The sequence below is a fragment of the Argopecten irradians genome, chromosome 2 (genome assembly GCF_041381155.1).
Source record: "Argopecten irradians isolate NY chromosome 2, Ai_NY, whole genome shotgun sequence".
In the NCBI taxonomy this organism is placed as follows: domain Eukaryota; kingdom Metazoa; phylum Mollusca; class Bivalvia; order Pectinida; family Pectinidae; genus Argopecten; species Argopecten irradians.
Window position 1 is genome coordinate 12,701,230 of NC_091135.1, and position 27,994 is coordinate 12,729,223.

Below are 27,994 nucleotides of genomic sequence, written 5' to 3' on the forward strand. Positions count from 1 at the left end.
GATGGCGCATTGATATTTTATTAACATGATAAAAGTAAATGCATAGCGTTTCAGTTCATATCCATAATAAAATATACAAATAAACATGTATAACAATATCTAACGATCCTAGTGTATCAAATGTAGTCAATGTTCGGCAGGTTAACAATCACTTCACTTCGAACGATTTGATTCCTAGTCTGTCTGCTAGGTCGTTCTGGAATTTAAAAAAACCCACATTTCCTGGATAATATTGACTACTTTCAGATCATTTACAGAGTATATAAACCATCTTCATTACTGAAGCCGATAAAGTAAATTCAAACATCTAATAAGACATATCTGAATACTGCTATTTTTTTGGTATAAAGATATTAATATTAATTACTTTTGATATTGTAAACTATATCTGTACATTTTTGTATATATTATTGAATCATGTTATTGGTTTTAGCTGTTGATATCTCCTTTTTAATATTTCCAGGTAACAATACTTACCGCGAACTTGATTTGATTCGGGTGATAAGGGATGCCTCCCAGGTCGTCGCACTCCTGCATGTGTTTCCTCTCTGGGTCGCCTGGGACTAGCACCTCCGTCTCACCTTCTGCCTGTTAAATGCATCAACACCCTTTATTATAGTGGCTGATTCTGCCATTTCGACTTGTTACATTAACGCAAAAAAGGAAATGGAAAAATGGCAGGAATCGGCCACAATATCTTACTGATTGTTCTACATTTCACTAGTCTTTACTGGATATAGAGAAGTCGAGATACAGTTGAAGCTGTATTAAAACATTATGAAACCCTCAGATAGCATTTGACACATATTTTGTTCAAAGACGTTTCGACTAAATTAATTGTCGATAATACCTTTCACCTATGTGATTAATCTATGTTTCTAAAGTATTAAATCTATTGTTCAGTTTTCATTTATTAGGCTATTTGAGTTGAACCACGCAATTGTGTTATTGTTTCTATCTTCCTAAAAAAGCATACATATCACTTTTTTTAGAACAGTTATAGGACTAATAGTAATGTGATAAGACTAATTTATAATTTGTTATGTATAGTTTAGTATACAAATGTAGTAATTTATAATTTGTTATGCATACTTAAGTATACAAATGTAGAGATTTATAATTTGTTATGTATACTTTAGTATACAAATGTAGTAATTTATAATTTGTTATGTATACTTTAGTATACAAATGTAGTAATTTATAATTTGTTATGTATACTTTAGTATACAAATGTAGTAATTTATAAATTTGTTATGTATACTTTAGTATACAAATGTAGTAATTTATAATTTGTTATGTATACTTTAGTATACAAATGTAGTAATTTATAATTTGTTATGTATACTTTAGTATACAAATGTAGTAATTTATAATTTGTTATGTATACTTTAGTATACAAATGTAGTAATTTATAATTTGTTATGTATACTTTAGTATACAAATGTAGTAATTTATAATTTGTTATGTATACTTTAGTATACAAATGTAGTAATTTTAATAATTTGTTATGTATACTTTAGTATACAAATGTAGTAATTTATAATTTGTTATGTATACTTTAGTATACAAATTGTAGTAATTTATAATTTGTTATGTATACTTTAGTATACAAATGTAGTAATTTATAATTTGTTATGTATACTTTAGTATACAAATGTAGTAGATTTATAATTTGTTATGTATACTTTAGTATACAAATGTAGTAATTTATAATTTGTTATGCATACTTTAGTATACAAATGTAGTAATTTATAATTTGTTATGCATACTTTAGTATACAAATGTAGATTTATAATTTGTTATGTATATTTAGTATACAAATGTGAAATTTATATTTGTTATGCATACTTTAGTATACAAATGTAGAGATTTATAATTTGTTATGTATACTTTAGTATACAAATGTAGTAATTTATAATTTGTTATGTATACTTTAGTATACAAATGTAGTAATTTATAATTTGTTATGCATACTTTAGTATACAAATGTAGTAATTTATAATTTGTTATGTATACTTTAGTATACAAATGTAGAGATTTATAATTTGTTATGTATACTTTAGTATACAAATGTAGAGATTTATAATTTGTTATGTATACTTTAGTATACAAATGTAGTAATTTATAATTTGTTATGTATACTTTAGTATACAAATGTAGAATTTATAATTTGTTATGATACTTTAGTATACAAATTGTAGAATTTATAATTTGTTATGTATACTTTAGTATACAAAATTGTAGAAATTTATAATTTGTTATGTATACTTTAGTATACAAATGTAGTAATTTATAATTTGTTATGTATACTTTAGTATACAAATGTAGTAATTTATAATTTGTTATGTATACTTTAGTATACAAATGTAGAGATTTATAATTTGTTATGTATACTTTAGTATACAAATGTAGTAATTTATAATTTGTTATGTATACTTTAGTATACAAATGTAGTAATTTATAATTTGTTATGTATACTTTAGTATACAAATGTAGTAATTTATAATTTGTTATGTATACTTTAGTATACAAATGTAGTAATTTATAATTTGTTATGTATACTTTAGTATACAAATGTAGTAATTTATAATTTGTTATGTATACTTTAGTATACAAATGTAGTAATTTATAATTTGTTATGTATACTTTAGTATACAAATGTAGAGATTTATAATTTGTTATGCATACTTTAGTATACAAATGTAGAGATTTATAATTTGTTATGCATACTTTAGTATACAAATGTAGAGATTTATAATTTGTTATGCATACTATATACTTTAGTATTTTAATTTGGTGTGCAGTTAATATGTTATTACAAATGTCTAGGTACTATGTAATTAACCGTGTCTAGGTTTCTGCAGTGGTCCATTAAGGAACTCATTCTGTCGGCGAACCCGTCTGCGAAGGCTTCTGGATCAATGGCAATAAAACACTGACCCTACAAAGGTCAGTTCGATAATAAATAGGCCGTTAAGGTCGACAAAATCAAATTTGTTTTATTCAAACAAAATAATAAAAGATGCAACTCAAATCCAGTAAATCATTTCAGTCAACAGAATTATAATACAAGTCACGTAAATAATTTCTGATTACATACCAAATTGGCCTTTTTGTTAAACTCCTTCCAACTCCGTACGTTAGGGCCGAATGCGGCCCCAGATAGTATACCGCAGAACACTTCCACCATCATGGCAAGACCGTACCCCTTATATCCACCTATACGTGTCACAAGGCAAATACGTCGTATAGCGATATTTATAGACAGTTTTATAGAAAAGTAGTATGTGGCTAACTGTTCTAGATGATTTTACAATAAAACAAATTGTTCTACCTAGACTTGACCTAGATTTGTATAGCGGGTGTCAGTTGTGACCTAGATTTGTACAATAGGTGTTGCCGTAAACTAGTTTTGCGTTGGGAGTATTGCTGTGACCTAGATTTGTATGGCGGATGTCGCTGTGACCTAGATTTGTATGGCGGATGACGCTGTGACCTAGATTTCAAATATTTGTATTGTGGATGTAGCTTTGACCTAGATTTGTATGGCGAGTGTCGATGTGACCTAGATTTGTATGGCGAGTGTTGCTGTGGCCTAAATTTGTATGGCGAGTGTCGCTGTGACCTAAATATTCATGGCAAGTGTCGCTGTGACCTAGATTTGTATGACGGGTGTCGTTGTGACCTAGATATGTATCATGGCAAGACCGTACCCCTTATATCCATCTTGACGTGTCACAAGGCAAATACGTCGTGTAGCGATATTTATAGACAGTTTTATAGAAAAGTAGTAAGTGGCTAACTGTTCAAGATGATTTTACAATAAAACAAAGTGTTCTACCTAGACTTAATCTAGATTTGTATAGCGGGTGTCAGCTGTGACCTAGATTTGTACAGTAGGTGTTGCCGTAAACTAGTTTTGCGTGAGGAATATTGCTGTGACCTAGATTTGTATGGCGGATGTCACTGTGACCTAGATTTGTATGGCGGATGACACTGTGACCTAGATTTCAAAGATTTGTATTGTTGATGTAGCCTTGACCTAGATTTGTATGGCGAGTGTCGCTGTGACCTAGATTCGTATAGCGAGTGTCGCTGTGGCCTAGATTTGTATGGCGAATGTCGCTGTGACCTAAATATATATGGCGAGTGTCGCTGTGACCTAGATATGTATGATGGGTGTCGTTGTGACCTAGATATGTATGGCAAATGTCGCTGTGACATAGATGTGTATGGCGGATGTTGCTGTGACCTAGATTCCGCTGTCAATGCGTTGTTTATTGTTTACCATTAGTTAATCGACTTTGAGTTAGAATTACAGCATTTCTCAGTGATTAAAATAAAATACTAAATTAAATTATCTTATATTGGACATTTCAGATTACTTACTGCTTTGTTCCGTGCCCCCGAGGGGCAGAAGTCCAGCATACTGACTAGGCTCATGGGTTTCCTGGTCAATAAAGAAAACATCATGTCTTGAAATACTTTGCATAATATTTATTTCCGTGATCATTATTGCAAATTATTATATACAAATGGTTATTTACTAAACATAACATTAAACACATATAAAGTAGAATAAAGAAGCATACCTTTCCAGTTTTGTCTAAAGCCCATCCTGATGGCATAGGTTCGCCCTTCCTATCCTGAAGTTCTATCTACAACCATACAAGGAACTAACATAATACAGTGTTAACGATAATGAGAATAAGTATTGTTTTATTTTTCCATTCCAATGTGATTATGTAATAATAGTATATTGACTATTTAAAAACTACACATTATTTTTTAAAAATCTTGAGATTTGAACAACTACGGTGTTTATTCAATTCAATTCATTTATTTTGCAAATAACAAATGGCGACCCTGACCTTGCCCAGAGCTACACTGGTCGTGGCCATATCTAGCACCATAGCGTCCTTGTTGTTACCAGGAGCTGCCAAACTGATAGGATTGGTCCCCAAGGTAGGCTACAACACATCAACATGACATATACTAATACAAAACACTCAGGAAATGTTTGTACAGTGTACCTATTGGCAGATTAATAAGATAAATGTTGATAAGGTAATAGTTGTTATAGTTTCGTTCCCTTTAACTATACGCCATGTTATTGATATATTGCGACAGATTAAATACAAATACAATTTGCATATGCCAGTGGACCATCACAATTTTACAAATTATTTAGCCGAATGTTAGACATGGAGCACACAAATGGTCCGTAATTAATCAATATTAAACTTATTTAAAAATAAATTAAATTTAGCAAATTGCAAGTTTAAATCTTTAAAACCTCTAACTACATTTGGTAATTAGGATGGGAGACTGACCTGTTTGGCCCTGGTCGGCACCATTAGGGGTGAGGTGTTGGTGAAGGCTAATCCCTGTAACACACACAAGTAGACATGCAAATCCATTAACATATTCATTAATATAAAAATTGTGATGAATCTCTTACTGAATTCCGTATGTGGAAGTGGATATTTTTTATATTCCGCTTTTCCGTTTTGACCTTAGGTGACAAAGGCCATCACCTTGACGAACACCTGTCAAATTTCATTTTGTTTCACCTCCAAACTTTCTATCAAAATAAAATAACATGTTGATTAAACAGTGGACACAAGATCACCTATACGCTATGAAAGCATATTGCAGGTTTGGATCAGATATGTGTAACGATTTTGGAAATTACTGACTGGTCAAAAAGCAATGGGGGACAGCAAAAAAAATATATATATAAAAAAAATAATGAGACAAAAAAAATAATAATAAGAGAACAGGTGCTGATACCACTAACTCATGCTTTGTTCAGGAATAATTACGAAGATGCTGTATTTATAATGAATCTAAAATCTTGTTTCGATAGATGAATTAGACAGACAATGCCATGATAACAAAGACTCACTACTCACCAACATGCCTTGCTCCATGGCCCGTATCGTGTACCAGCCAGCGATTCCAAAATGATTGGACCCTGGAATACAATAAACATCATATTGACTTGTCTACATATTTCAATAGATGTATAATTTACCTCCTGAACAATCAACATTAAGGTCCTGGAGATTTGTCAAGGACAATACGATTTAACAATGGACAATGTAGGTTACAAAGTTTCCAAAACCACAAATAGAAAAAATAAAATTTAAATAAGATCAAATTAACAAATCACTTTTTTTGTTGACTTAACACCGATTTATTGTACACTTAAAAACAAAATGTTGGCTCACTAGCTGAATACATCTTTAGCTAACCACAAGTTCATTAGAAACAACTGGAGAAAGATAGTCAGTTTCGAAACTTTTGATAAACGATTCAGTTTACGTTGACCAGAGTCAACAACATGACATTATGATGGGAAACCCCCACAGCCAAGCTGCACCATGTTAACAACTGCTAATGACCAGTTTGAGTGTTTGATGGAGAGTGGAAAGAGGTAAGTCACCAACAACATGGTATAAAACTACCGATATCTAAGTTATAAAACTTCTGCTTTCATTATAGAACCAACAGACATGATTGATAATCTAAATTTTTCCACCTGCTCAGCGAATATCATAACAAAGATAAAGGTTTTTCCCCCAAATATACCACGCCCCTTAGGATACTTACCCCTAGCGGACACCCATCCTATTCCAGTCTCCTTGGCTTTCCTTAAGGCAAGGTCAATACAGAATTTTCCAACAACAGGTCCTAGGGACAAAAAGGGATATCAGAAACTCACAACAATATGATCAGATAAACATATTTTGACTGTGAAAACTTGAACTGTTCGTCAAAGATTTGCTTTCGTGTTCACATATCCTACCCATAATCAGTGCATGATAACCTGGATCAAGATAAATTCACGGTAAAGTTGGTATATACATTATAACATAATTGTATTTTTCCCATTTTTCAAATTGAGGCTATCACATTTTGTAAAATACCTAAAGCTTACATTAGTGCGTTTCTACGCAATATGATGTTTGTTTGTATAGAAGCTGCAATCCATATTATTTGTAATATGCAATAAAACTATGTATATCATATAAACTATGTCCTCAACGTACCGAGAACATTGTTGCCGTCCACTAGCGCCGTGGACACAGTTTCCTTAACAATGGTTGGCTCAGTATCCTGGCCTGATGACGTCATACCGGCCTTGACCTCATTAACATACATATCTGGAATTTAACAAGCATTGGGTCAATTTCATAATTTATTACATCATAACATTGTCTAGATACACAATATGGAATACACTATTATATTTTACTTGATGTTATCAATGTAGCATCTATAGGTTTATAATTAATTTTTATTTGTTTTCATAGTAAATCCGACTTTCTGATTGGGCTCGCAGATACTTTTTCTTCATTTACTATATATAGAAAAAAAATCTGAGAATGGCGCGAAAACCCGACATTATCATGATGTCAAAATATTCCATTGGAAACTCCAAAGTCAATGAAATCGTAAGTTTAAATGTATTTTATGTTATGAGTGGTCTGAAAAAATAATTATAAGCATTGATGTGACTATTTTTTAACTTCATCGTGTTATGAAATAAATTCACACAGTTTGCAAACAAAATTTCTTTCAATATCCAGATGAATGCTTAAATAAAGCAATATCAGGGTGCTTTCTAGCTTTCATGACTACACTTATACGTCTAATTAACATCTCAAACACGTTTTATATAACATATAACACTGTTCCAAGTAAACAGACAAGTGCATTCTGAAGAATAAACGGGTCTTTGCATAAATTCTTTCTAGTACAGTTGTAGATCGAGTTATAGGAAATTAAAGCTGTATAGTATATGAACGCGTGAACAGATTTTCAAAGCGTATCATTCACGCAGGCCATTTAAATACGTACTCCAGGTTTTAGAGGTTTACATATTATAAAAATTATGTATTGTAAGTACTAGTATGATGGGACAGTTGCCAGGTACTGACCACTGACGGTTGTTGTTTTTTATCCGAGTACTCCATTTTTCTCCACCATCTTAACCTGGCACATATATACTTAAATGACCCTGGTCAGTGGCCAGTATAACTACATGTTGTACATGTACAACATGTTGTTCCACCTGAAGATTTATATAGGCGACCAAAATATTCATAATCACGTGTGAGACACGTGCATACATGTAAGTGTGCAGTCTTATCTATCTGTGTATTCTTGTGCAATATGCCTGCATCCGATATACAGGAACATATTGCAGTGAAATTAATGGATAGCGGAACGAAACAGGTTAGGAGCTAATGATAAGCTATTACATATACATGAACGAAATGTTTATAAATCGTACCGAGCCTATTTAGACCGTGACTGTAGTGCCCTCGATAATCAGCTGACACTAGAAGTTCCGCCAGAGCTTCAGCGTGATCGGTCTTAGTGCCTACCGCCTCCATACAGCGTACTACATAGCCGTGTAGCTCCTCCTGTGGTACCACGCCTTGTCCCGGGGGTGACGACATCTCTCTGCGGTATTGTTGTGACTTAACCGTGTTCCGTGCCGATCCTGGATGCCATAGAAAGGTCAAGCAGGTACGTGTGCGAGGCGTTATCAATCTCGATGTCAAATTCATGGCTTATGTCCCCATTATCGTACATGTAGGTTACTTTCGGAACCTCTCGCAGAAGTACCATAAACTCAAATTCATATTTTCTGATTCTACTTTCATTTTCACTTTGCTCCCTTTGGTACAAATTTGTTGTGTACAGGTCAGCTTATAGGACGAATGTAAATACGGTCACTAATACCAAACGGACTATACTCATTAAGTGCTGAAAATATGTATGCGAGTCGTCACATGTATGTGGGAATAGATCGATCTAATATACATATTTCTTTTTGTTATACCGTGTGTAGTGTAAACTATTGACTATAGATAACGGTGGAAATAAAGATGGCGATACATTATATGGCTGTAGGAACTGACTGTGTACGTAACTGTAGCAAATAATGATTAAATTAAAAAAAAATGAAACAAATAACGATAATGTTCATGTGCATGGTGTGTTTTCTCTACGCATGTCGTTGTAACAATAGATCTATTATTACTGTTTAGTTGAAAGTTCGTGTTGTTGATATTATATCAGTTACACAAGGTGATCAGACTTTGTCATTCGGAATAAATAAAACGTCACAACTGCACATGTGGTACAAAATGTTATACGTATACAATAATTATAGCCGATATCCGTGTTAATGTATACACCATCATTGTCTGTTTACGTCAGGATTCCTATGGATATCAAGCCTTAATTACAATTGGATGATTAAGTCGTTACATTATAACTCTTGATAATGGCGACGGCTGGTGAAATTATCGTGAGTAGGACGGAGTTGGACCGTTATGTGGTCGAATGTTTGATAGCCAGTGGGGCTAGCGAGGACAGCGCACGTGTAATGTCAGATGTTCTGGTCACAGCAGACTACCGGGGACATTACAGTCACGGACTCAACAGAATAGGTCAGTAACATTTCCATTATCAACCCCTCCCAATTGTCTACCAAACTGAAGTGTTGCATCGTAAAATGAAAGAATGAAAGAAAATAATCATTGAGATAAATATGAAGGTATAAAAAAATATTGAAATGTTTTGACAGGACTTACATTGTCTGAGACGGCTGTTATAAAGCATTAGAGGTGAGATATTTTTGCGGATCGTCCTGTGTGTTGGACAGAGAATTAAAAATGCTTGATTACTTCCTTCCTTATGTAGAATCCAGAGCGTGATGCCATACACATTCTTAATCATATGAACTATATAGAAGAAAGATTCATACAAAATGTATGTTTTTAAATCTTGACTATCCGGGATATTATCGTTCGTATTGCTTCTTTGACGTTTAATCTGCAGACGTGTACACTTCAGAGGTGCAGCATGGGGTGGCTGTTGGAGGAGGGATAGACCCGACTGTTGTCAAGGAAACCGTAGCCACAGCTCTTATTGACGGCAACAACTTGTTAGGTACGATGTCTCTATCTCTACCTACTTGTTTCTTACTAACCCACAGTTGGGGCAGTTGCCAGGTACTGACCGCTGGTCGGTGGTTTTTCTCCGGGAACCAACATACTTGGCACGTCCTTAAATGACCCTGGCTGTTAATAGGACGTTTAACTAAACATAAAACATACTAACCCACGCACAAAATGTTTATGAACAATGTTAATAAAATGTCCCTCAACGTCCTCTTCGATACGCTCCAATACTTTCTACTTTGTAAATGCTTTCATTTTGCTTGGTTTGGAATGAATATAATTTTGAGGCAAATTATATGCTGAACAATCTAATTACATTTTTTTGTAACTTTACACTTGCTCCATTGCCATCCAATCTGTCACGGATGACTGGAGAATACAGTATTGAATGGCAATGGAGCAAGTCTAAAGTTACAAAAAATGTAATTAGATTGTTTATTCTTCAACAGTACTGTTGATTCCCTATTTGTTTGTTGAAAGGTCCTGTGGTGGGGAAGTACGCCATGGACATAGCTATCCAGAAAGCCAAGACAGCTGGTGTCGGCATCGTAACTGTCAGAGGTAACTCTTCTTATGTAATAATTTCTATCTAGATCCCAGAGGATTCAGCATCAGCTTCCCACCAATCAGAACATTAAAAGATAAAAATTTTACTCTTCAAAATTATTTTTGAAACATGTTGTAACACCATGATGTTATTTTTTCCGGTGCCAATTTGACACAGGTTCGAACCATTACGGGATAGCTGGTTGGTACAGTCTTCGGGCAACAGAACAAGGTTTGCTGGTAGGTACACTATAGAATCGGAGTTTAAACGTTTAGTTAGGATGCACAAGGACCAAAAATGGATTATAATGTAAAATTCTTACAGAGACGTGAAAGAGTAACCATCAATCTTCTTATTTAAGCGTCTCTGGTCTTCAGTTTACCATATCTATTCGTCGTGACTCCGCTCTTCTAAGTTTGGGTCTGAGTTCAAATTGCTTGGTGGGTTTGTTGATTTATTGCAACATCCCCTTCATGTGATACGTGTGTGTATAATTTGGGAGGCTGTGGTATATTCGTGTTGTGTCTTTTTGGAGTACATCTAATCGGTCACATTATACTGAAAACGAGCAAACCTATCGTCCTACAGCTTTCATGGTGAGCGCTAAGCATGCACAGAACCTACTACCTTTATAGACTAAGATGTGGCTTAGCCAGATAACAGAACCCAGAGACTCCATCACAGGTGCGAACGCTCAAAAGTTCGAATTGGAGTGAGCTAAAATAATTGTTATTAGTAGAATCATATATTTTCTTTTGATGTTTTATTTAATGTTTTACTTTGTTATAGGGTATGTCCATGACGAATTCTTCGCCTGTCACATATCCAACCCGATCGAAAACTGTAAGAACAGATTGAAACACGATAAAAATCCATGTATCTTGTAATTCATTTTTCTGTTTTATCATAACATAGAAGTTTCTGATATGATGTGGTTTTGACCACTTAATTGAATTAATTATTGAAGAGGATAGATAATGAAATATGCATCAAGTGACGTAATATTACAATATTATGTTTTGGTAAATCTTCCACTAACGCAAGTAATCGTTTCGGTGCCAATACCTAGTTTTATTGTTTTTGTTTACTTGTGTCCACCTAAAATCCAACGGTAAAGAGTCAGTCTTAGACAGGATTTGGCATAGTTTTGTAATAATTACGGATTGGTTTATATTTTCGTTAATTGAAATTGAAAATCGCGTTAGATCGATCTCAATTTCTTTTTTTATGCAATTAGTAAGATGAATATTTTCTACAGGTAATTATATTTCATATCATACTTTGTTACCAGATTGTTACTAACAGAACTATAATTCGTTTCATTTATCCTAAGTGGCCATGTTAAAGCTATCTTGTTGAATGACATAATTTAAAAAAATAAGCATTTGAAGTGTTATCAAAAAATCAAACCATTCAATCTGATGCAAAATATTTTGTGTAGTCATTTGAAATTATGTTTATATCAATTTTTATGACAGATGTCCCTAGGTACAAATCCTATTAGTTTGTCGGCTCCAGGGAAGGATGGGGACTGCTTCGCCCTAGATATGGCTACTTCCAGTGTGGCGTGGGGTAAGGTAGGTCAGAAAGGTCAGGCTGTGAAAAGTTTCTAAATACCAAATACCGATTTTTAAAGAATGTGTAGAAATTATGCTTGTCTTTCTATTCTAAATAATTACATCGTTTTTCGTTGTACTCGGTTTTGATGTGAAGCAGTAATGTGATCAGATTTGGCCTAAAGTATGTGGCAGATTTTGACCAAGTGTTACTTTTTAGACGTACCAACCGATCATATGAATGGTTTCATAGCATAAACCTTGGAAAACGCACAATGCATCTCTTTTCTATCTTCACACTAGAACGGATATATGTACCCGTCCTCTCTTTCTAGTAGTGGCTTCAAGCATGTCCGACATATTGCAGCCTCTCTTCACACGACTCGGGTTCGTCCGGTGGGGCAGTTCCCAGGTATATAAATGTCACCACATACGAGTTTTTGACACGGCTTTCCTACCAACAAACGACGTCTTACTGGCTGGTAATAGGACGTAAATTTAAAACAAACCTCTCTTTCTAGTATTCGATATTGCAGCTCTTTCACACGAACGGAGACATTTTTAAATAAAGCATTGGACTTGACAAATTTCGATTTTTGATGTAAAACTGTTGATTCGACAGCGGACAGACTTTCAAAGGTTGGATTAAATTTCATTTTGGTAAATGGGAAGGACAGTGCAGACTTTCACAGAGGCTATTCCAATACATGGTTACTCTTTCATAGTTCAAGTTTGCTTTCGAGTTTTTGTAATTCATACTCTGTTAAAAGCCCTACCTAGTGATTGACTCAAATGATTGTTTTGTTATGTCACTAATGGGTTTAATTTGTTTTGTGGTTTACATTAGTTCATGGTACTACTGATACTCTGTAGAAAACATTTTACATATGTAGGTGGAATTAAAACAGAGGAAAGGCGAGACGTTACCGAGCGGTTGGGCGACAGATAAGGACGGTCACGTGAGTATTATTGATATATCAATCAATATATTTTCTTAAATATTAAAATACGTATTCAAAGTTTTTAATCTCGATACTGGCTCGGGTTCCACACTCCGGTTAAATAAAGTTTCCCTTGAAAGAAACTATACCTACTTTTGAGATATATTCTTCTTCCATAAAATATTGTATATGGTTTTTTTTTACTCCGCTCCATAATTAGGCTAAAGAGTAGAATTCTGGTATTTTATTCAAATAAATAGCAAAAAAATTGCTTACCAACTACAAATCATATACAATGTAGCAGATTCTTCTTACGACGACAACATATGCATGTATTTAGTAAAAACGTATATTAGGATATGTTTTTTTTCATTAAACTTTCAACCTTTTCAATAGAATACTGTTAGCATAAGTATGGACTTGCACAAAGGGCAATACATTGTAAGAGAAAGTTCATATATTGTAATTCACGTTTTGTTAGCTATCTTCCGTCAGCACTATTCAATGACTATATTCGACGTTTTGAAACCCACTTACAAACGTATTCAAAGAAAAACAAAATGATTGGAAGATTTGGTTTTATATAGGAAACACGTGACCCGTCAGCAGTAGCTGGCCTGCTGCCTCTCGGAGGTCTCGAACAAAACGGTAAGGCAAAACCATTTTTATAAAGATTGTCTTTGATTTTTTAAAAATTACATGCATATTATTAGTTAGTCAGATAAAGATTCAGTAAATTAACGTAAGTTGTAAACATTTGAGAACATTTTATTATATAATTTGGTATCTGAACAAAATGATTTGTACAAAAAATAGACACAAAGTGAATTAAAGTAGTTCAATCTGATTATAAATATAATTGATATATATGGATCCTTGTCGTCCCTCTACATTCCTGTATAACTTAGGTGGTTATAAGGGGTACGGCCTGGCTATGATGGTGGAAGTTCTAACCAGTGTATTGTCGGGGGCAGAGATGTGCTCGTTCGTCAGGAAGTGGAAAACATACGAAAAGCATGCTAATTTGGTATGTTTAATAGCAAAATGTTATGTTGTGCCAATATCGAAGGGAATTTGTCTAAGGATTATATCATAAAATGAGTTATAAAAATGCATCGTTGACATGTAGTAGCTTTATATTTATTTATTTCTGAAACAATTATTGATATATCTGAACCTTACAGATATTGTGAAATACTCACTGCATTTGATGTCATTAAGGTCATAAAAAAAATCATTCGTTATATTGATGACGCATTTGCATTTAGAAGTATCTTACAGAGATACATTGTAGTTAGTAATTCAATAAGATTTAGATGTTTGGCCATTCATTAGAAAAAATCCTCTTATACACATGCTTATTTCTAACGATTTATTTTCGGGCGAATATTTAGTGTTGTAATTTCCTCCACACAAAGATAGGTCAATGTTATTCCGTTTTTAAAATTTTTCTCTTTAATGAAGCTGCTTTTTACTGATGACTGCATGGTTTTTTTCAATTATGGTCTTCATTTACAAGCTATATCCATCATTGTAGTAAAAATTATTATATCTCGCTGAGGCTTGGTGTTTCTGACATGATTTATTGTTGTCTCTCAGGGTCACTGTTTTCTGGCGATAGACCCGGAAGCGTTTGCAGACGGTTTTACAGACAGGATGCAGGATCTGATGGACCACAATCGAAACCTTGAGCCGGTAAATCACAATTACGCATTACAAACAAATACTATAGTATTTAAACACATGTCAAATCACAGAAAAAATATAAACCATCCAAATACATCTAAAATATAATAATTATGTAAGAAAATTAATTTGTTTATCATGTTATCACGACTGATACCAAGACTGATGTTAAGAAACTTTCTGTTTTCAAACTGATAAAATGTAACATTTGTAGCTTGTTATTCTGTGAAAATAGAAAATAAACATATTAGAGTCGTTGCATGTAGACTGTCTTTATCTATCACACCGCCCTGTGTTACGTCAGGTTGAAGGTGAGAGAGAGGTCTTGGTGGCCGGAGACCCGGAGAGACAACACATGGCGCTCTGTGATAAGCTTGGAGGCATCCCCTATCACCCAAACCAGATAGCATTCCTGGTAATGAAGTCTCTAAAATTATCTTTTCATGATAAATGTTACTATTTCGGTGTTCCAACAGGAAGACATGTCTGATATTTGTGGTGACACATGAATGTGTTAAATAATTGATACAACCTTTGAATGTTATATAGTCCGAATAATTCTTTTCATACAAAATACGCTAGAACGACAGAAAAACACCGATTAACATTTATTGTTGTTGAATTGCCACTCGTAGGGCGCATGGCAAGGATCTCGAATCATATATGTAGAATCATTAATCACTGGGACTAGATCTCCCTTTAACTAAATTGTGGATATATGAATTAATTCTGATGGTAATCTCTTCTTTGTCAAAACTTTACCGCTTAATTAATCAACAAAAATCGTCACCATAATCCTAAAATTTGGTTACGTCATAGTTCTCTGAAAAGAACCACATGTGCAAAATATGAAAATAAAACATACCATGTCTGTCGAAACGTCGTTGAAGTAATCCATTATTTTTTTTACCAGGATGGGATTGCCAACAGTCTCGGCGTGAAACCTGTACAACATGTTATGGCCGACAGCTGATAAATTGGTCTAGTTTTAATTTAGTCATATTTTAATATTCAGGAATCCTGTTTTAGGGATTTTATCAATGCCTCTTACAAGCACAAGCGGTATATAGTGTTGTGTGGATAAGTACTATAGAGAACAACCAACTAAATAAATTTACATAGACCACAGTGTTAGACTTTGTTAAAAAAACTAATGTATTATTAAAACTGCTGAATATTTGTTAGCCATTGCGTTCTATAATTAAAGTCTAGGTTGTCATATAACACTAGATATGAATAAAAGTTTGGGTCCTTTAGCTGAAACTCCAACCAGGGAAGCCATTTTGAAATAAGGTGCATTTTGCACTAAAAAATCCTGAAATTCTTATGTTTTTACCTATTCAAAATTGATGTTTTGAACCTACATTTCAATCTGAATTTCCAAATTCATATCATGGTCATCTAGGAATAATTACCTATCAGAAAACATATTGAATTTCGAAATCCATAATTAGCCAGCCAATCAGCGGCCGGGTCAATAGTCTATCGAAATGAGATCTTGTATACACAGGGACCATTTCGAAGGTCTTTTTTTCGTTTGCCTGGTAGTTGTTTCCTATACTACACATCCTTTCGGGAAAATCATGTTATGTTTATATCCACGAATCATTTGTAATGTTGTTAATGCTATGCATTCCTCTAAAGGGATATTATTGCTACTATTATGATATTTTAAGTGATGTATAAGGTTAAGTACTTATCTTAAACATTTATAGTATAGATTTATATGTTTATATTCAGGAATCATTTAATTTTATCCGTTCGTTTACTACTAAGTTAGATATGTTTAGTGTTGTGATTGGTAAATATTTTAATTATACATTCTTATAGCAAATTATTACTGATTTATTAAGTGTCATACCTGTACCTGTCCTAATTTTTTTTGTTCATATTACATGAAATAGCTGTCTCATTTTCAAGTTTATTTACAAACCAAAAATTGATTTTAATCGGAGATGCGTTAAACCATGTACATGTACCTGTTTTAATGGTACATTTGTACATTATCATATCAAACCTTCCTAGTAATATTATGGAGTGAACAACTGCGCAGATCTATAAATAAAATAAAAAAAATACAACACTAATTTGTATTTGTGTCTTAATTTATTGATCCACAGTATATCATATGATGTTGGTTGTGTTGGCAATTAAAATCTATGCATCCGTATGGACAGCATCTACTATACATATCATTACGAACACATATCCACGTGTTACCAAGTTTCAAAAAAGGATATTCAAAATAAAGTCGTTATCTTTCACAATACTGATCAATGAACACACAATGAATCTCATTTATGTTGAATTATCTGTATAATTGCATTGTGCGATACTTTCTATAAAATTGAAAAAAGTTAACGTACATGTATAGCATCATTAAAACGATTTTTTATACTTATGGCATTATCATAAGGTTATCATCAGCCAATCAAAATACGCATTCACTTATGACGTGTCCGGTTACTTATGACGTGGGTGGTTCTATTCTCCGTATTATTATAAGGTTATCATCAGCCAATCAAAATACGCATTCACTTATGACGTGTCCGGTTACTTATGACGTGTCCGGTTCTATTCTCCGTATTATTATAAGGTTATCATCAGCCAATCAAAATACGCATTCACTTATGACGTGTCCGGTTCTATTCTCCGTATTATTATAAGGTTATCATCAGCCAATCAAAATACGCATTCACTTATGACGTGTCCGGTTCTATTCTCCGTATTATTTTAAGGTTATCATCAGCCAATCAAAATACGCATTCACTTATGACGTGTCCGGTTCTATTCTCCGTATTATTATAAGGTTATCATCAGCCAATCAAAATACGCATTCACTTATGACGTGTCCGGTTCTATTCTCCGTATTATAATAAGGTTATCATCAGCCAATCAAAATACGCATTCACTTATGACGTGTCCGGTTCTATTCTCCGTATTATTATAAGGTTATCATCAGCCAATCAAAATACGCATTCACTTATGACGTGTCCGGTTACTTATGACGTGGGTGGTTCTATTCTCCGTATTATTATAAGGTTATCATCAGCCAATCAAAATACGCATTCACTACTTATGACGTGTCCGGTTCTATTCTCCGTATTATTTTAAGGTTATCATCAGCCAATCAAAATACGCATTCACTTATGACGTGTCCGGTTACTTATGACGTGGGTGGTTCTATTCTCCGTATTATTATAAGGTTATCATCAGCCAATCAAAATACGCATTCACTTATGACGTGTCCGGTTCTATTCTCCGTATTATTATAAGGTTATCATCAGCCAATCAAAATACGCATTCACTTATGACGTGTCCGGTTACTTATGACGTGGGTGGTTCTATTCTCCGTATTATTATAAGGTTATCATCAGCCAATCAAAATACGCATTCACTTATGACGTGTCCGGTTCTATTCTCCGTATTATTTTAAGGTTTTCATCAGCCAATCAAAATTCGCATTCACTTATGACGTGTCCGGTTCTATTCTCCGTATTATTTTAAGGTTATCATCAGCCAATCAAAATACGCATTCACTTATGACGTGTCCGGTTACTTATGACGTGGGTGGTTCTATTCTCCGTATTATTATAAGGTTATCATCAGCCAATCAAAATACGCATTCACTTATGACGTGTCCGGTTACTTATGACGTGTCCAGTTCTATTCTCCGTATTATTATAAGGTTATCATCAGCCAATCAAAATTCGCATTCACTTATGACGTGTCTGGTTCTATTCTCCGTATTATTTTAAGGTTATCATCAGCCAATCAAAATTCGCATTCACTTATGACGTGTCCGGTTACTTATGACGTGTCTGGTTCTATTCTCCGTATTATTATAAGGTTATCATCAGCCAATCAAAATACGCATTCACTTATGACGTGTCTGGTTCTATTCTCCGTATTATTAAGCACAAGCAAACTAACCAATTCATTATAGTGATATGATATGTGGACCATAAACCGTTACATGGATCTTCGAGACACCACCTTTTAATGACACAGTGGTTTATGTTCAGTGATTGGCAGCTTCACTTTAAAATAAAGCTCAATCTTTATATCATAAGCTGATAGTCTATTGTAAATCCTCAATACAGCAGACACAAGGCTATCTTTAATTTTTATTTCCTTTGACAAAGATATCTCTACTCATTCCAACTGGTTCTAGTTCTTACGTCTTTTGATTGCGATAGTTTTGTTATTACTTCACGTGTTAACAGCCTTTATCGTACCTATATATTCTATATTTCATTAAAATAAAGAACTACAAAAAGACAATATTACAGACATATATCATGTTTTGATAATCAAAACTAAATGTCTTTTTGGCGTATTATATTTGATGTAAAACAAATATTTGCGGCTGGTTTAGCATTCTGACTGGGAGCTCTTCAATATGGACCCATTACTGGAAAGGTTTGCATGGAGCTCGCGATCAAGAAAGCAAAAGAAATGGGATATCTTTCACAACGATATATCTTTTTACTTCAAATTGTCTTGATTCTTACGTCATTTGTTTGTGAGGCCAGTTATTACTAAATTGTTTTTATATATTTTTATTCTCTCACTGAGTCATGTTGTTTTATAAAACGGACTAAAAAAAACCAAAAAAACCAATATCATAGACATATTTTACATATGAAAATAAAAGATAAGTGCCACTATGGCGAAATATCTTAACGTAAAACATATATGTGTGGATGCAATTTCCTGACATTGATTCCAGTATGTAGACTACGAGTTTATGGACTCGTACATGTGTCTGAATAGAGATGTCTGTTTTGCTAAGATCGGATAGGCTATCGTTATCGTATGCGATGACACGGTGACACTTTGACTTCTCCAGGTATAATGCAGTCCACAAAACGACCCGCTTATATCTAATGAACAAATATGGCGACCGCAGATTCAGATGAAATTGTTGTACAGAGAGAGGAAATTCACGGCTTTGTGGTACGATGTTTGACCGCTGTTGGAGCTGTAGAAAAGTATGCACAGACATTTGCGGATTGTTTAATAACAGCGGATTACCGAGGACATTATAGCCATGGAGTAAATAGATTGGGTACGTACAATCATATGGGCCGATGTATTATCTGTGACCTGTAAAGGTCATCTATGTATTGTCAGCTTGACTAGAACACATTTACAAAAGTTATCTTTCCTCCGCAGACTTAGAGCTTACAGGAATATAATTAAAACATAGACTGTACATATCTTTTAATTAGTCACGAGTAATAGCTGGTGAATTATTTAATCACTAGGGTTTCTTTGTTAATAATTATTTTACTTCATTCAAATATTGACATGAAAACGGTTATATATATATATATATTACACAAGGTGTTAAAAACAATCATATGATTTAGATATTATTTAGGAATAATGATTTAAGTAACAAGACGTCTTTGACATTATTAAACCCTTAATGTCACAAATGTGCGATATGTTCTTCAATGAAATAAATATGTAACATTTTACGAATTCGCCATCCTCGACACTCCAGGGGTTCCGATCGCTTACAATCTCTACAGCCCTGGAATATCTCATAATAAAACTGAAGGCAGCTCAAAGGAAAAAATATGAAATAATCTCAGGCCAGCAAAAAATTCCTTTAAAGAATACAGAGAGAGCAACGTCCAACTTCAAAGTCACACGGTCAACCACAGTAGACTCTTATACGGCTCTTTTGATGCGTACCAAAGGAATAAATTACATGTTCGATTCTGTTGCCGCCAGTTTTACTATGAGATAGTAGAGGGTGTAGAGATCGTAAGCGATCGGAACCCCTGGAGTATATAGGATGCTAATAACTAATCCATAAAGTTGCTAGTGGTTTCTATGAGTGGACAACGCGATACAAGTAGTCTTAAGATAATTCGACAGACATGGAATGCACTGTTTCCTTTCTTTTAGAATTCTATATCGAAGAAATAAAAAGAGGTATAGTGTGCCCGGGACAAGACAAGGAACCGACCATAACAAAACAGAACCTAGCAACAGCACTGGTCAATGGAAACAATCTATTAGGTAGGTCAGCACCATCAACCGTGATCCCGATTCTTTAAGAGGCCGTGCCAATAAGCATCAAGCTTTAGGTGGAAAGTGAAAAAAATAGAAATTCAAATTATATACTTTAAAGTAACCCCCTTTGGCTAAGAAACAAATTCCATAAAAAATTAAGTTGTTTGGAAGGCCATTTTTACTGATTGGCATGGAAATTTGGTTGCCATGGCAACAAGGTCTCATAATTGGAAAAATGTTGAAAAAGAAGGATATTTGTATGGAAAATTCAAGCATTTATAAAAATGACATTTGTATGAAAACAATATATATTCATAATATGAAGTATATTTTATTAAAATAAATCATCAATAAACAATCCAAAATTATAGGATGGTTGCTATGGTAACAGTAAATAGCCACATCCCTGATTTCCAAAAATTGACGAAAAATGTGTACTTTTTGTTGAAAAATTATGGAAAATCCGTACATTTGCCATGCAATTTATATTACTGAGGATCATTAATGGATGTTTAAGTAATGAAAGAAAAAATAAAATTGGGTAGAAAAATTAATCTGTTTTCTTAATGGATGACTGAAATTAGGTCATTTTTACACATTTTTACTAGAAAAATAGGGTCATTTCTGTTTGTTATTCTTTCAATGTTGTATTTGTTTCATTCAAAAAATAAATATCACTGCTGGAAGATTATTGAGTATGCTTAAAATTAATTAATTATATAAAAAGTGAAATTTTAGGACCATTTGTCATTGAAAATGTCCCTAGCAACACTATTTTTTCCTTAGCAACAACTTATAATTGCTTATATTTCTACTGCCTCCTCTTTCAAATAGAAATAATTATATTGTCACTATAATATGTGAACTGTGACATTACTTGACACCAAAAATACAGTTAATTCCTTTCACCAAACCATATAATATATATGTAAATGGATTTGAGGGAAAAGGCAGATATAGAGACACAACTGCATCAATAGAAATTCTTTTGTCAACTTTTATTCAGCTTATATAATAAAAAAGTCATCACACTGTAAGCTTGTGCCCTCATCAGTCGTCACACTATAAACTTATGCCCTCATCAGTCATCACACAATAAACTTATGCCCTCATCAGTCATCACACTATAAACATATGCCCTCATCAGTCATCACACTATAAACTTGTGCCCTCATCAGTCACACTATAACACTATAAACTTATGCCCTCATCAGTCATCACACTGTAAACTTATGCCCTCATCAATCATCACACTATAATCTTATGCCCTCATCATTACTGAGACATCAGTCATCAGAGTGTAAACGTATGCCCTCATCACACTATAACTTTGCTTCTCATCAGTCATAATTACTTGACTGTAAACATACTCTTATTACATCAGTCATCACACTATAAACTTGTATGCCATCATTCAACATACCCTCACCAGACTGAAATATCTTCATTAAACATCCTTTCACAACATTTGATGTCCTCATTAAAAAAATTCAACTAAAATATTTTGTCCATATGGCTTGATAACAGATCTCTGTAGACTCATTTTATGAATGTATCTGTTCCAAACTGAAATTACAACCAACACACTTTAAGCTTATTAATTTATCTGAATTAATAATCATCACTTTGGTCTTTTGATATCACACACTTCACCAAACTGTGTTGGTCAGTTCACAACTAAGAGTCTGCATAGTGGTTAAGATGTCCCGACATATTACCACAAGCCCTCCACCTCTTGGATGCGGGTTCGAATTCCATGTGGGGCAGTTGCCAGGTACTGACTGCTGGTTGGTGGTTTTTCTCCGGGTAGGCCGGCTTTCCTCCACCAACAAACCTTGCACGTCCTTAAACGACTCTGGCTATTAAAAGGACGTTAAACTAATATCAAGAGTATCCAGCTTCATATCAATTGCTTGGTGAAAGTAGAGTGATAAAATGTCTGCTAGACAGAACTCCATGTATTTTAAGTATAGAACAAGCGCCTTCGATGGTATGTACAATTACTATGGGTCTCGCACTGGTATTTTGTGGAACTTTCTTAACTTGGTACACCTTGACAATTGGTCCATCAGCAATACCTGATCCACTGAGTCTTTTAATGCAGATGTCATTCTAGAAGTAAAAATAGAAAAAATAATTGATTTCTAAAACAGAATGTATGTTTGCAAAATTAAATGATACAGATAATATTGCCATAGGCAGCACAAGTTTCAGAGTCAACATTTTAACAAATTAAGCTTAATAGAATCAGAATTAGAGACAGAAAAGTTTGTACGGATGGTCAGAGGGACACTACATTAAAAACACACACACACATATGTACACGTTTGTGTATGTTTTATGGTGGAACAATTAAATGATATGAATTGCAGTAAAACATCCGATGATTCGATTCATCCGTGTTTTACTGTTCAAGAAACATTGACACTTATAAGTTATACAGACTGTACCGACTGTTTCCAGGTTGGTGTTTTACACACATATTGGTTTAAGCACTGGGGTGTCAGTCTTTTGTATCGTTATCTTAAATATTTAAAATGTCACAATATGAAATATTCTTGTTAAGAGAACAATCAGTAAACAATATGAAATATTCTTGTTAAGAGAACAATCAGTAACCTATATTACTAGTATTAGAGTACTTGAAATCATTTCTGTTTTGTCTGACTATACATAAAAATAATTTTATATACCGGTATGTAAATGTTTCTACATAATACATGATATAGTGCATTTACATTGTATATAGAGTCTACATAAGAAATAATTCCTGTACTACTAACGAATTACAGTAATAAATAGCTGTACAGCACTTAAAGGACGTACAGAAACTGAAAACAGAAAAGGAATATCCAACAATCATTCATTCAAGATATTAATAATTTAATAAGTTACTTACACTTACAAGATGTACTAAATATTGCATGTTTTTTAATTTTTATTTTTTCATGTATATTGATAATAACTTATACACCTAGAATATTCTAGATATTATAAAATAGTCAGTTTCTTCAAAATTTTCATCAATTTATCTTTACCATATGGTCATGATCAGTGATGGATCCAGAAGGGTTGAAAAAGTTTTGACAATCATGCAACCGCCCCCTCCACCCACCCCCACCCCACCGGAATTGTCTTTGATTCTGCCACTGGTTAATGTACTCTCATCAAACTATATATAGCTATAAGGTTATTTTATGAAAATAAGTATGTCAATTAAGTACAACATACAACTGTTAGGCCTACTAACAAGATATGAAGTGATTTTTGTTGGAATTCATTCAATTTCTGTCTCATTAAAACATTTGCATAATAAAAAACTTACCAAAAGTAATCCTGTCACTTCTTCTCCATTCCTCCACACATATATTTAGGCCAAAAACATAGTTAACAGCACATTTATGCAGGCTTGAAAACATGCTGTTCTGTAAATAGATCGCCTTTTGTTGTTTCATGCATGGAGAGTTCCAGGCAAGGGAGGTAATTATATACTCAACCATTGGCTAGACTGGTTCCCGCCTCAGTTACCTCCCTTGCGTACGCTTCACTGAGGACCGGTAGCGAGTAGCCATCTTGAGTGAGAATTCCAACTCCAGAGTAGTGCGCATCATTTCTGCGCATGCTATGTCATCATGGAGACGGCTACTTCCGTTAAGAGAAAATAACGTCATTAACGTCGTTCCTATAAACACTTTAATCTCTGTTAGCACGAAATAGCTTCAAAACTTAAGACCTTATTTACTTTTGTTTATATATCGTTCAAATAAATTATTTATTCTTTACGTGAAGATCCGTCGCTTCGTGCGTAAAGGGGTTTCCCACGTCTAAAAAAAGTGATGCCCGTGAACCGGATATGTAGATTGACCAATCAGAAAAATCATCATGGTTACCCGCTACCGGTCCCTAGTGAGCGGAGCGCAGCCTGGCGGAGAGCAGAGAACTAAGGGAAGGGAACCAGTCTAAATCATTGGCAAGGGAGATAATCCAAATGCTAAATTATGCCAAATTTCAGGAAATTCACAGGAAAAATATATAATTTATTCTTTCCATTTCATTTTTCTACCCAATTTTATTATTGATTATTTTTAACCAATTAATGCTTATTGTTTTAGTATAAATAACATTATCAAGCAATATATGGATTTTGAGAAATTTTTCATTACTTTTAGCAACATTTCAACATATTTTAACTAATATTTTGGGGGTTTCCGGCCTCTTGGATCTTAAGAAATTATGAAAACATATTTTTTGTTAATTTTTCACACGCCTATAAGGATTTTATCAATTTAAAATGTTGTGCATTATGAAACATGGCATAAATTTTAAGAAATTTGGTTATTTTTAGATTAATGCATTTTTTCACATATATAATTGTATATACCCCCGGTTGCCATGGATACAAAAAATATTTTTTCATATCAACCAACTTTTTATGATTAGTTCTTTATATATAACAAATAAACAAACAATCATCAACTTCTGTGATTTTCACACTTTCCACTAATATAGTGTACGAAGCTCGATGCTTATTGGCACGGTCTCTTAATCAATATACTTGTTTTACATACTTTCGATCTTTACGTTGGAAAGCTGGATTTCAAGGTGCATGCTACTGTCAGACTATTGCAACTACTAAATGTTGTACTTAAGGTTTCAACCAATATGTGAAGGGCTAGTTTCAAGCAATATGTGAAGGGCTAGTTTCAACCAATATGTGAAGGGCTAGTGTCATTATGTAAGGCATCACTGGATTATTTCGGAATATTAAGCCAACGCTGTGGTATTAACAATAATTGTTAAAACAAACCAATGATATGAATGCTATGCTTGCTAAATACACATCGTGTTCAAAAGTACTGGGAGTATAGTAGAAAGAAAAATAATTGTTTGAACTATACTTCATAGTAGCGAACAACTGTGTCAAGAGTTTGAAATTGTTCATGATGAAATATTACAGTCTTGAAAACGAAGACGTAATGTGTACCACAGTTATAGCCAATAATAAAATTATTTCTTCCCTTTCCAAGGGCCCGTAGTTGGGAAATTTTGCATGGAGCTCGCGATCAAAAAAGCAAAAGAAGTGGGTGTAGGCATGGTGACCGCCCGAGGTAAGACTTGGAATGATTTTGGGTTACTTATATTTAGGTAGGACATCATATACCAAACCCTTTGATGTAATCATTGCATTATACTGTGCATATAGGATTAATAGTGAAGTCCAATATCTTTGGATAAAACACATATTGCCTGTTGACATTTAGACGGCCCGGGGAAAACTTTCTTTTCAAATAGGGACGATTCTCTGGTTACAGCTCGGCCACAAACAAACCATGTTGTTGTTGTTTTTCACAAACACAATGTAATACCATGAAATGTGATGCAAACTTTAAATTATAAAATCAATATTTCAATTGCACAATTATCAAAGTTTATTGCGAACATGTGCGAGCAATTTTGAACAAATGAGGGCGGATGGATAATGCCTGTGAACATTTACACGCTTTATGACAGTTTCATACTTAGGTCTCAAAAGATACAAATCTTGTTCGAGTGAGTGTAGACTTCATTACACATATATCGGGGATATTAAAATCAACGCTAAAATGTCTTGTAATACTTAACTTGCTCTGTCGTAGGTTCCAACCACTTTGGCATAGCCGGATGGTACAGTCTTATGGCGTGCGATCAAGGCCTATTGGTATGATGTATTCATACTTACATATGTATGTTTTTGGTTTTTGTAGCAGATGTTGGTTTCCTATTTCGATCAAATCGTTTGATAAACAGTCTCATATTCAGACGTTCAGGTGCCTAGTATTGTAAACCTGGCGTTGACTAAACCTTTGGTTGAATAAAAATCATTTTATTTCAAAATCAACCATTGCAATATACCCTGTACTTGTCAAGCAAAGCATAAATATATCAATGTTTAGATAGTAATTCAACTAAATAGATCCTATCATTTTCTGGTTACTTTAACGTAGGTTGGAGTAGGATGTTAATGTCGCGTGCTAATTTGGATAATTCGATTCCATTCCGATCGTCAATACTCTAAATAACACCCTTTTTGTTGTAGGGCATGGCGTTTACAAATGCATCCGGAGCTATCATTCCTACAAGATCTAAAGTTGTAAGTATTGTGTTTTTAAGACACAAATACTCCTGTAAATGTCGAACATAATTTACTTATACAATGTATATGATTCAATGATTTCTTATATTCCGCGGATCAAATGTTCATGATTTGTTCGGCGAAATCGCGACAATATCATTCCTGCGAAAATAACTAGTTACACGAAATACATACATGTACATGTAATGTATAATTATATATGCATGAAAAGATCTTGCGTTGACGAATTCATGGAATTTCAAGCAGATGGCACTGATAAAGAAATTTTGTTCGGATGTAACTTTGTTCGTGTGAGTGATACAACTTGCAGGAAATATCGTTATATTTCAGAGAACCCTGGGAACCAATCCCGTATGTATGGCAGCTCCGGGTAAAGATGGCGACAGCTTTGTGTTAGATATGGCCACGTCTAATGTCGCATGGGGAAAGGTAGGTTTTTAAATCAGGATATATATATTGATTCTGCCAGTAAGATAATTGTCAAAATTAAACAAGTGAATATTTTTTATAAAAAAAATTTAATGTTACATTTTCAAAATGAAAAAGAACCTGTTAAATTACAATAGAAACCTTAAGGATGATCTGTAGCATTAGCATCTGTGATTTATTGTCCTGACCATATTTCAGAGTGACATAATCCCCAAATTAGTGAAAATTGCATAATAATTTATCTTCACATAAAGGTAAAATAAGGTCGTTGAGAAATTTCGCGTTATTTTTAAAGCTTTTTTAGAATAAAGAGGCGAACCTTGCAGAATATCTATATCACTTATTAACGATATACATAATTCATTGATGATAATCATTTGATTAACGTTTATTTCAAAACCGTACGACAAGGTGATGTCATTTGTCTCTTTTGCTTCGAAACAAAATTTTGATAGAAAAAAAAACAACAAAAAAACAAACATCTGTCCTTATTTGACATTTTGTTCAGGTTGAACTTAAGAGGCGGAAGGACGAACCACTCTCCCCTGGATGGGTTTTAGATAAAGACGGCAAAGTAAGATATATGTGAAAACATCACAAAGTGTGACCTGCATTGAAAAGGTAAAATGTGTCTAGTACGTAAATCCTGCCATTACCTGCATTGTCACACCTTTCATATCAATAGGTCA

The 27,994-nt window shown here is 33.8% G+C and overlaps 3 protein-coding genes and 1 long non-coding RNA gene across 4 annotated transcripts in view; 2 read left to right on the forward strand and 2 right to left on the reverse strand.

Moving 5' to 3' along the window:
• Positions 1-8,641, reverse strand: LOC138314493 (uncharacterized oxidoreductase YjmC-like). Its single transcript, XM_069254854.1, has 12 exons — positions 8,303-8,641; positions 7,056-7,169; positions 6,616-6,696; positions 5,916-5,977; positions 5,334-5,387; positions 4,872-4,970; positions 4,593-4,658; positions 4,390-4,450; positions 3,101-3,219; positions 2,846-2,941; positions 478-588; positions 1-196 (listed from the first exon to the last, which is right to left on the reverse strand). The coding sequence occupies exons 1-12, from the start codon at positions 8,580-8,582 to the stop codon at positions 149-151; spliced, it is 1,191 nt and encodes a 396-aa protein (XP_069110955.1). The 5' UTR covers positions 8,583-8,641; the 3' UTR covers positions 1-148.
• The window catches only part of LOC138314494 (uncharacterized oxidoreductase YjmC-like), a 22,412-nt gene continuing 2,826 nt past the window's right edge, over positions 8,409-27,994 (forward strand). The window contains exons 1-8 of the mRNA XM_069254855.1: positions 8,409-8,541; positions 19,566-19,784; positions 20,636-20,749; positions 25,771-25,851; positions 26,380-26,441; positions 26,820-26,873; positions 27,207-27,305; positions 27,814-27,879. Coding sequence (XP_069110956.1) covers positions 19,613-19,784; positions 20,636-20,749; positions 25,771-25,851; positions 26,380-26,441; positions 26,820-26,873; positions 27,207-27,305; positions 27,814-27,879 — 648 coding nt within the window. The 5' untranslated portion in view covers positions 8,409-8,541; positions 19,566-19,612. The remainder of the gene's footprint in view (positions 8,542-19,565; positions 19,785-20,635; positions 20,750-25,770; positions 25,852-26,379; positions 26,442-26,819; positions 26,874-27,206; positions 27,306-27,813; positions 27,880-27,994) is intronic.
• Positions 8,775-16,791, forward strand: LOC138314495 (uncharacterized oxidoreductase YjmC-like). The gene is made up of 13 exons (XM_069254856.1): positions 8,775-8,939; positions 9,238-9,470; positions 9,862-9,972; positions 10,464-10,544; positions 10,708-10,769; positions 11,320-11,373; positions 12,009-12,107; positions 12,980-13,045; positions 13,615-13,675; positions 13,936-14,054; positions 14,627-14,722; positions 15,018-15,128; positions 15,627-16,791. The coding sequence occupies exons 2-13, from the start codon at positions 9,305-9,307 to the stop codon at positions 15,684-15,686; spliced, it is 1,086 nt and encodes a 361-aa protein (XP_069110957.1). The 5' UTR covers positions 8,775-8,939; positions 9,238-9,304; the 3' UTR covers positions 15,687-16,791.
• Positions 21,981-24,229, reverse strand: LOC138314491 (uncharacterized). Its single transcript, XR_011207379.1, has 2 exons — positions 24,069-24,229; positions 21,981-22,855 (listed from the first exon to the last, which is right to left on the reverse strand). It is a non-coding gene; the product is annotated as an uncharacterized lncRNA (long non-coding RNA).

Bases quoted from the DNA above. Each gene is read 5' to 3' on its own strand.
- LOC138314495 (XM_069254856.1), top strand. From the start codon at position 9,305: ATGGCGACGGCTGGTGAAATTATCGTGAGTAGGACGGAGTTGGACCGT. The intron at 10,770-11,319 runs GTAGGTACACTA...ACTTTGTTATAG, and splicing joins CAACAGAACAAGGTTTGCTG to GGTATGTCCATGACGAATTC. The intron at 13,046-13,614 runs GTGAGTATTATT...GGTTTTATATAG, and splicing joins CGACAGATAAGGACGGTCAC to GAAACACGTGACCCGTCAGC.
- LOC138314493 (XM_069254854.1), bottom strand. From the start codon at position 8,582: ATGAATTTGACATCGAGATTGATAACGCCTCGCACACGTACCTGCTTG. The intron at 7,170-8,302 runs GTACGATTTATA...GTTAAATTCCAG, and splicing joins TCACGGTCTAAATAGGCTCG to ATATGTATGTTAATGAGGTC. The intron at 3,220-4,389 runs GTAAGTAATCTG...TGACACGTATAG, and splicing joins CGGGGGCACGGAACAAAGCA to GTGGATATAAGGGGTACGGT.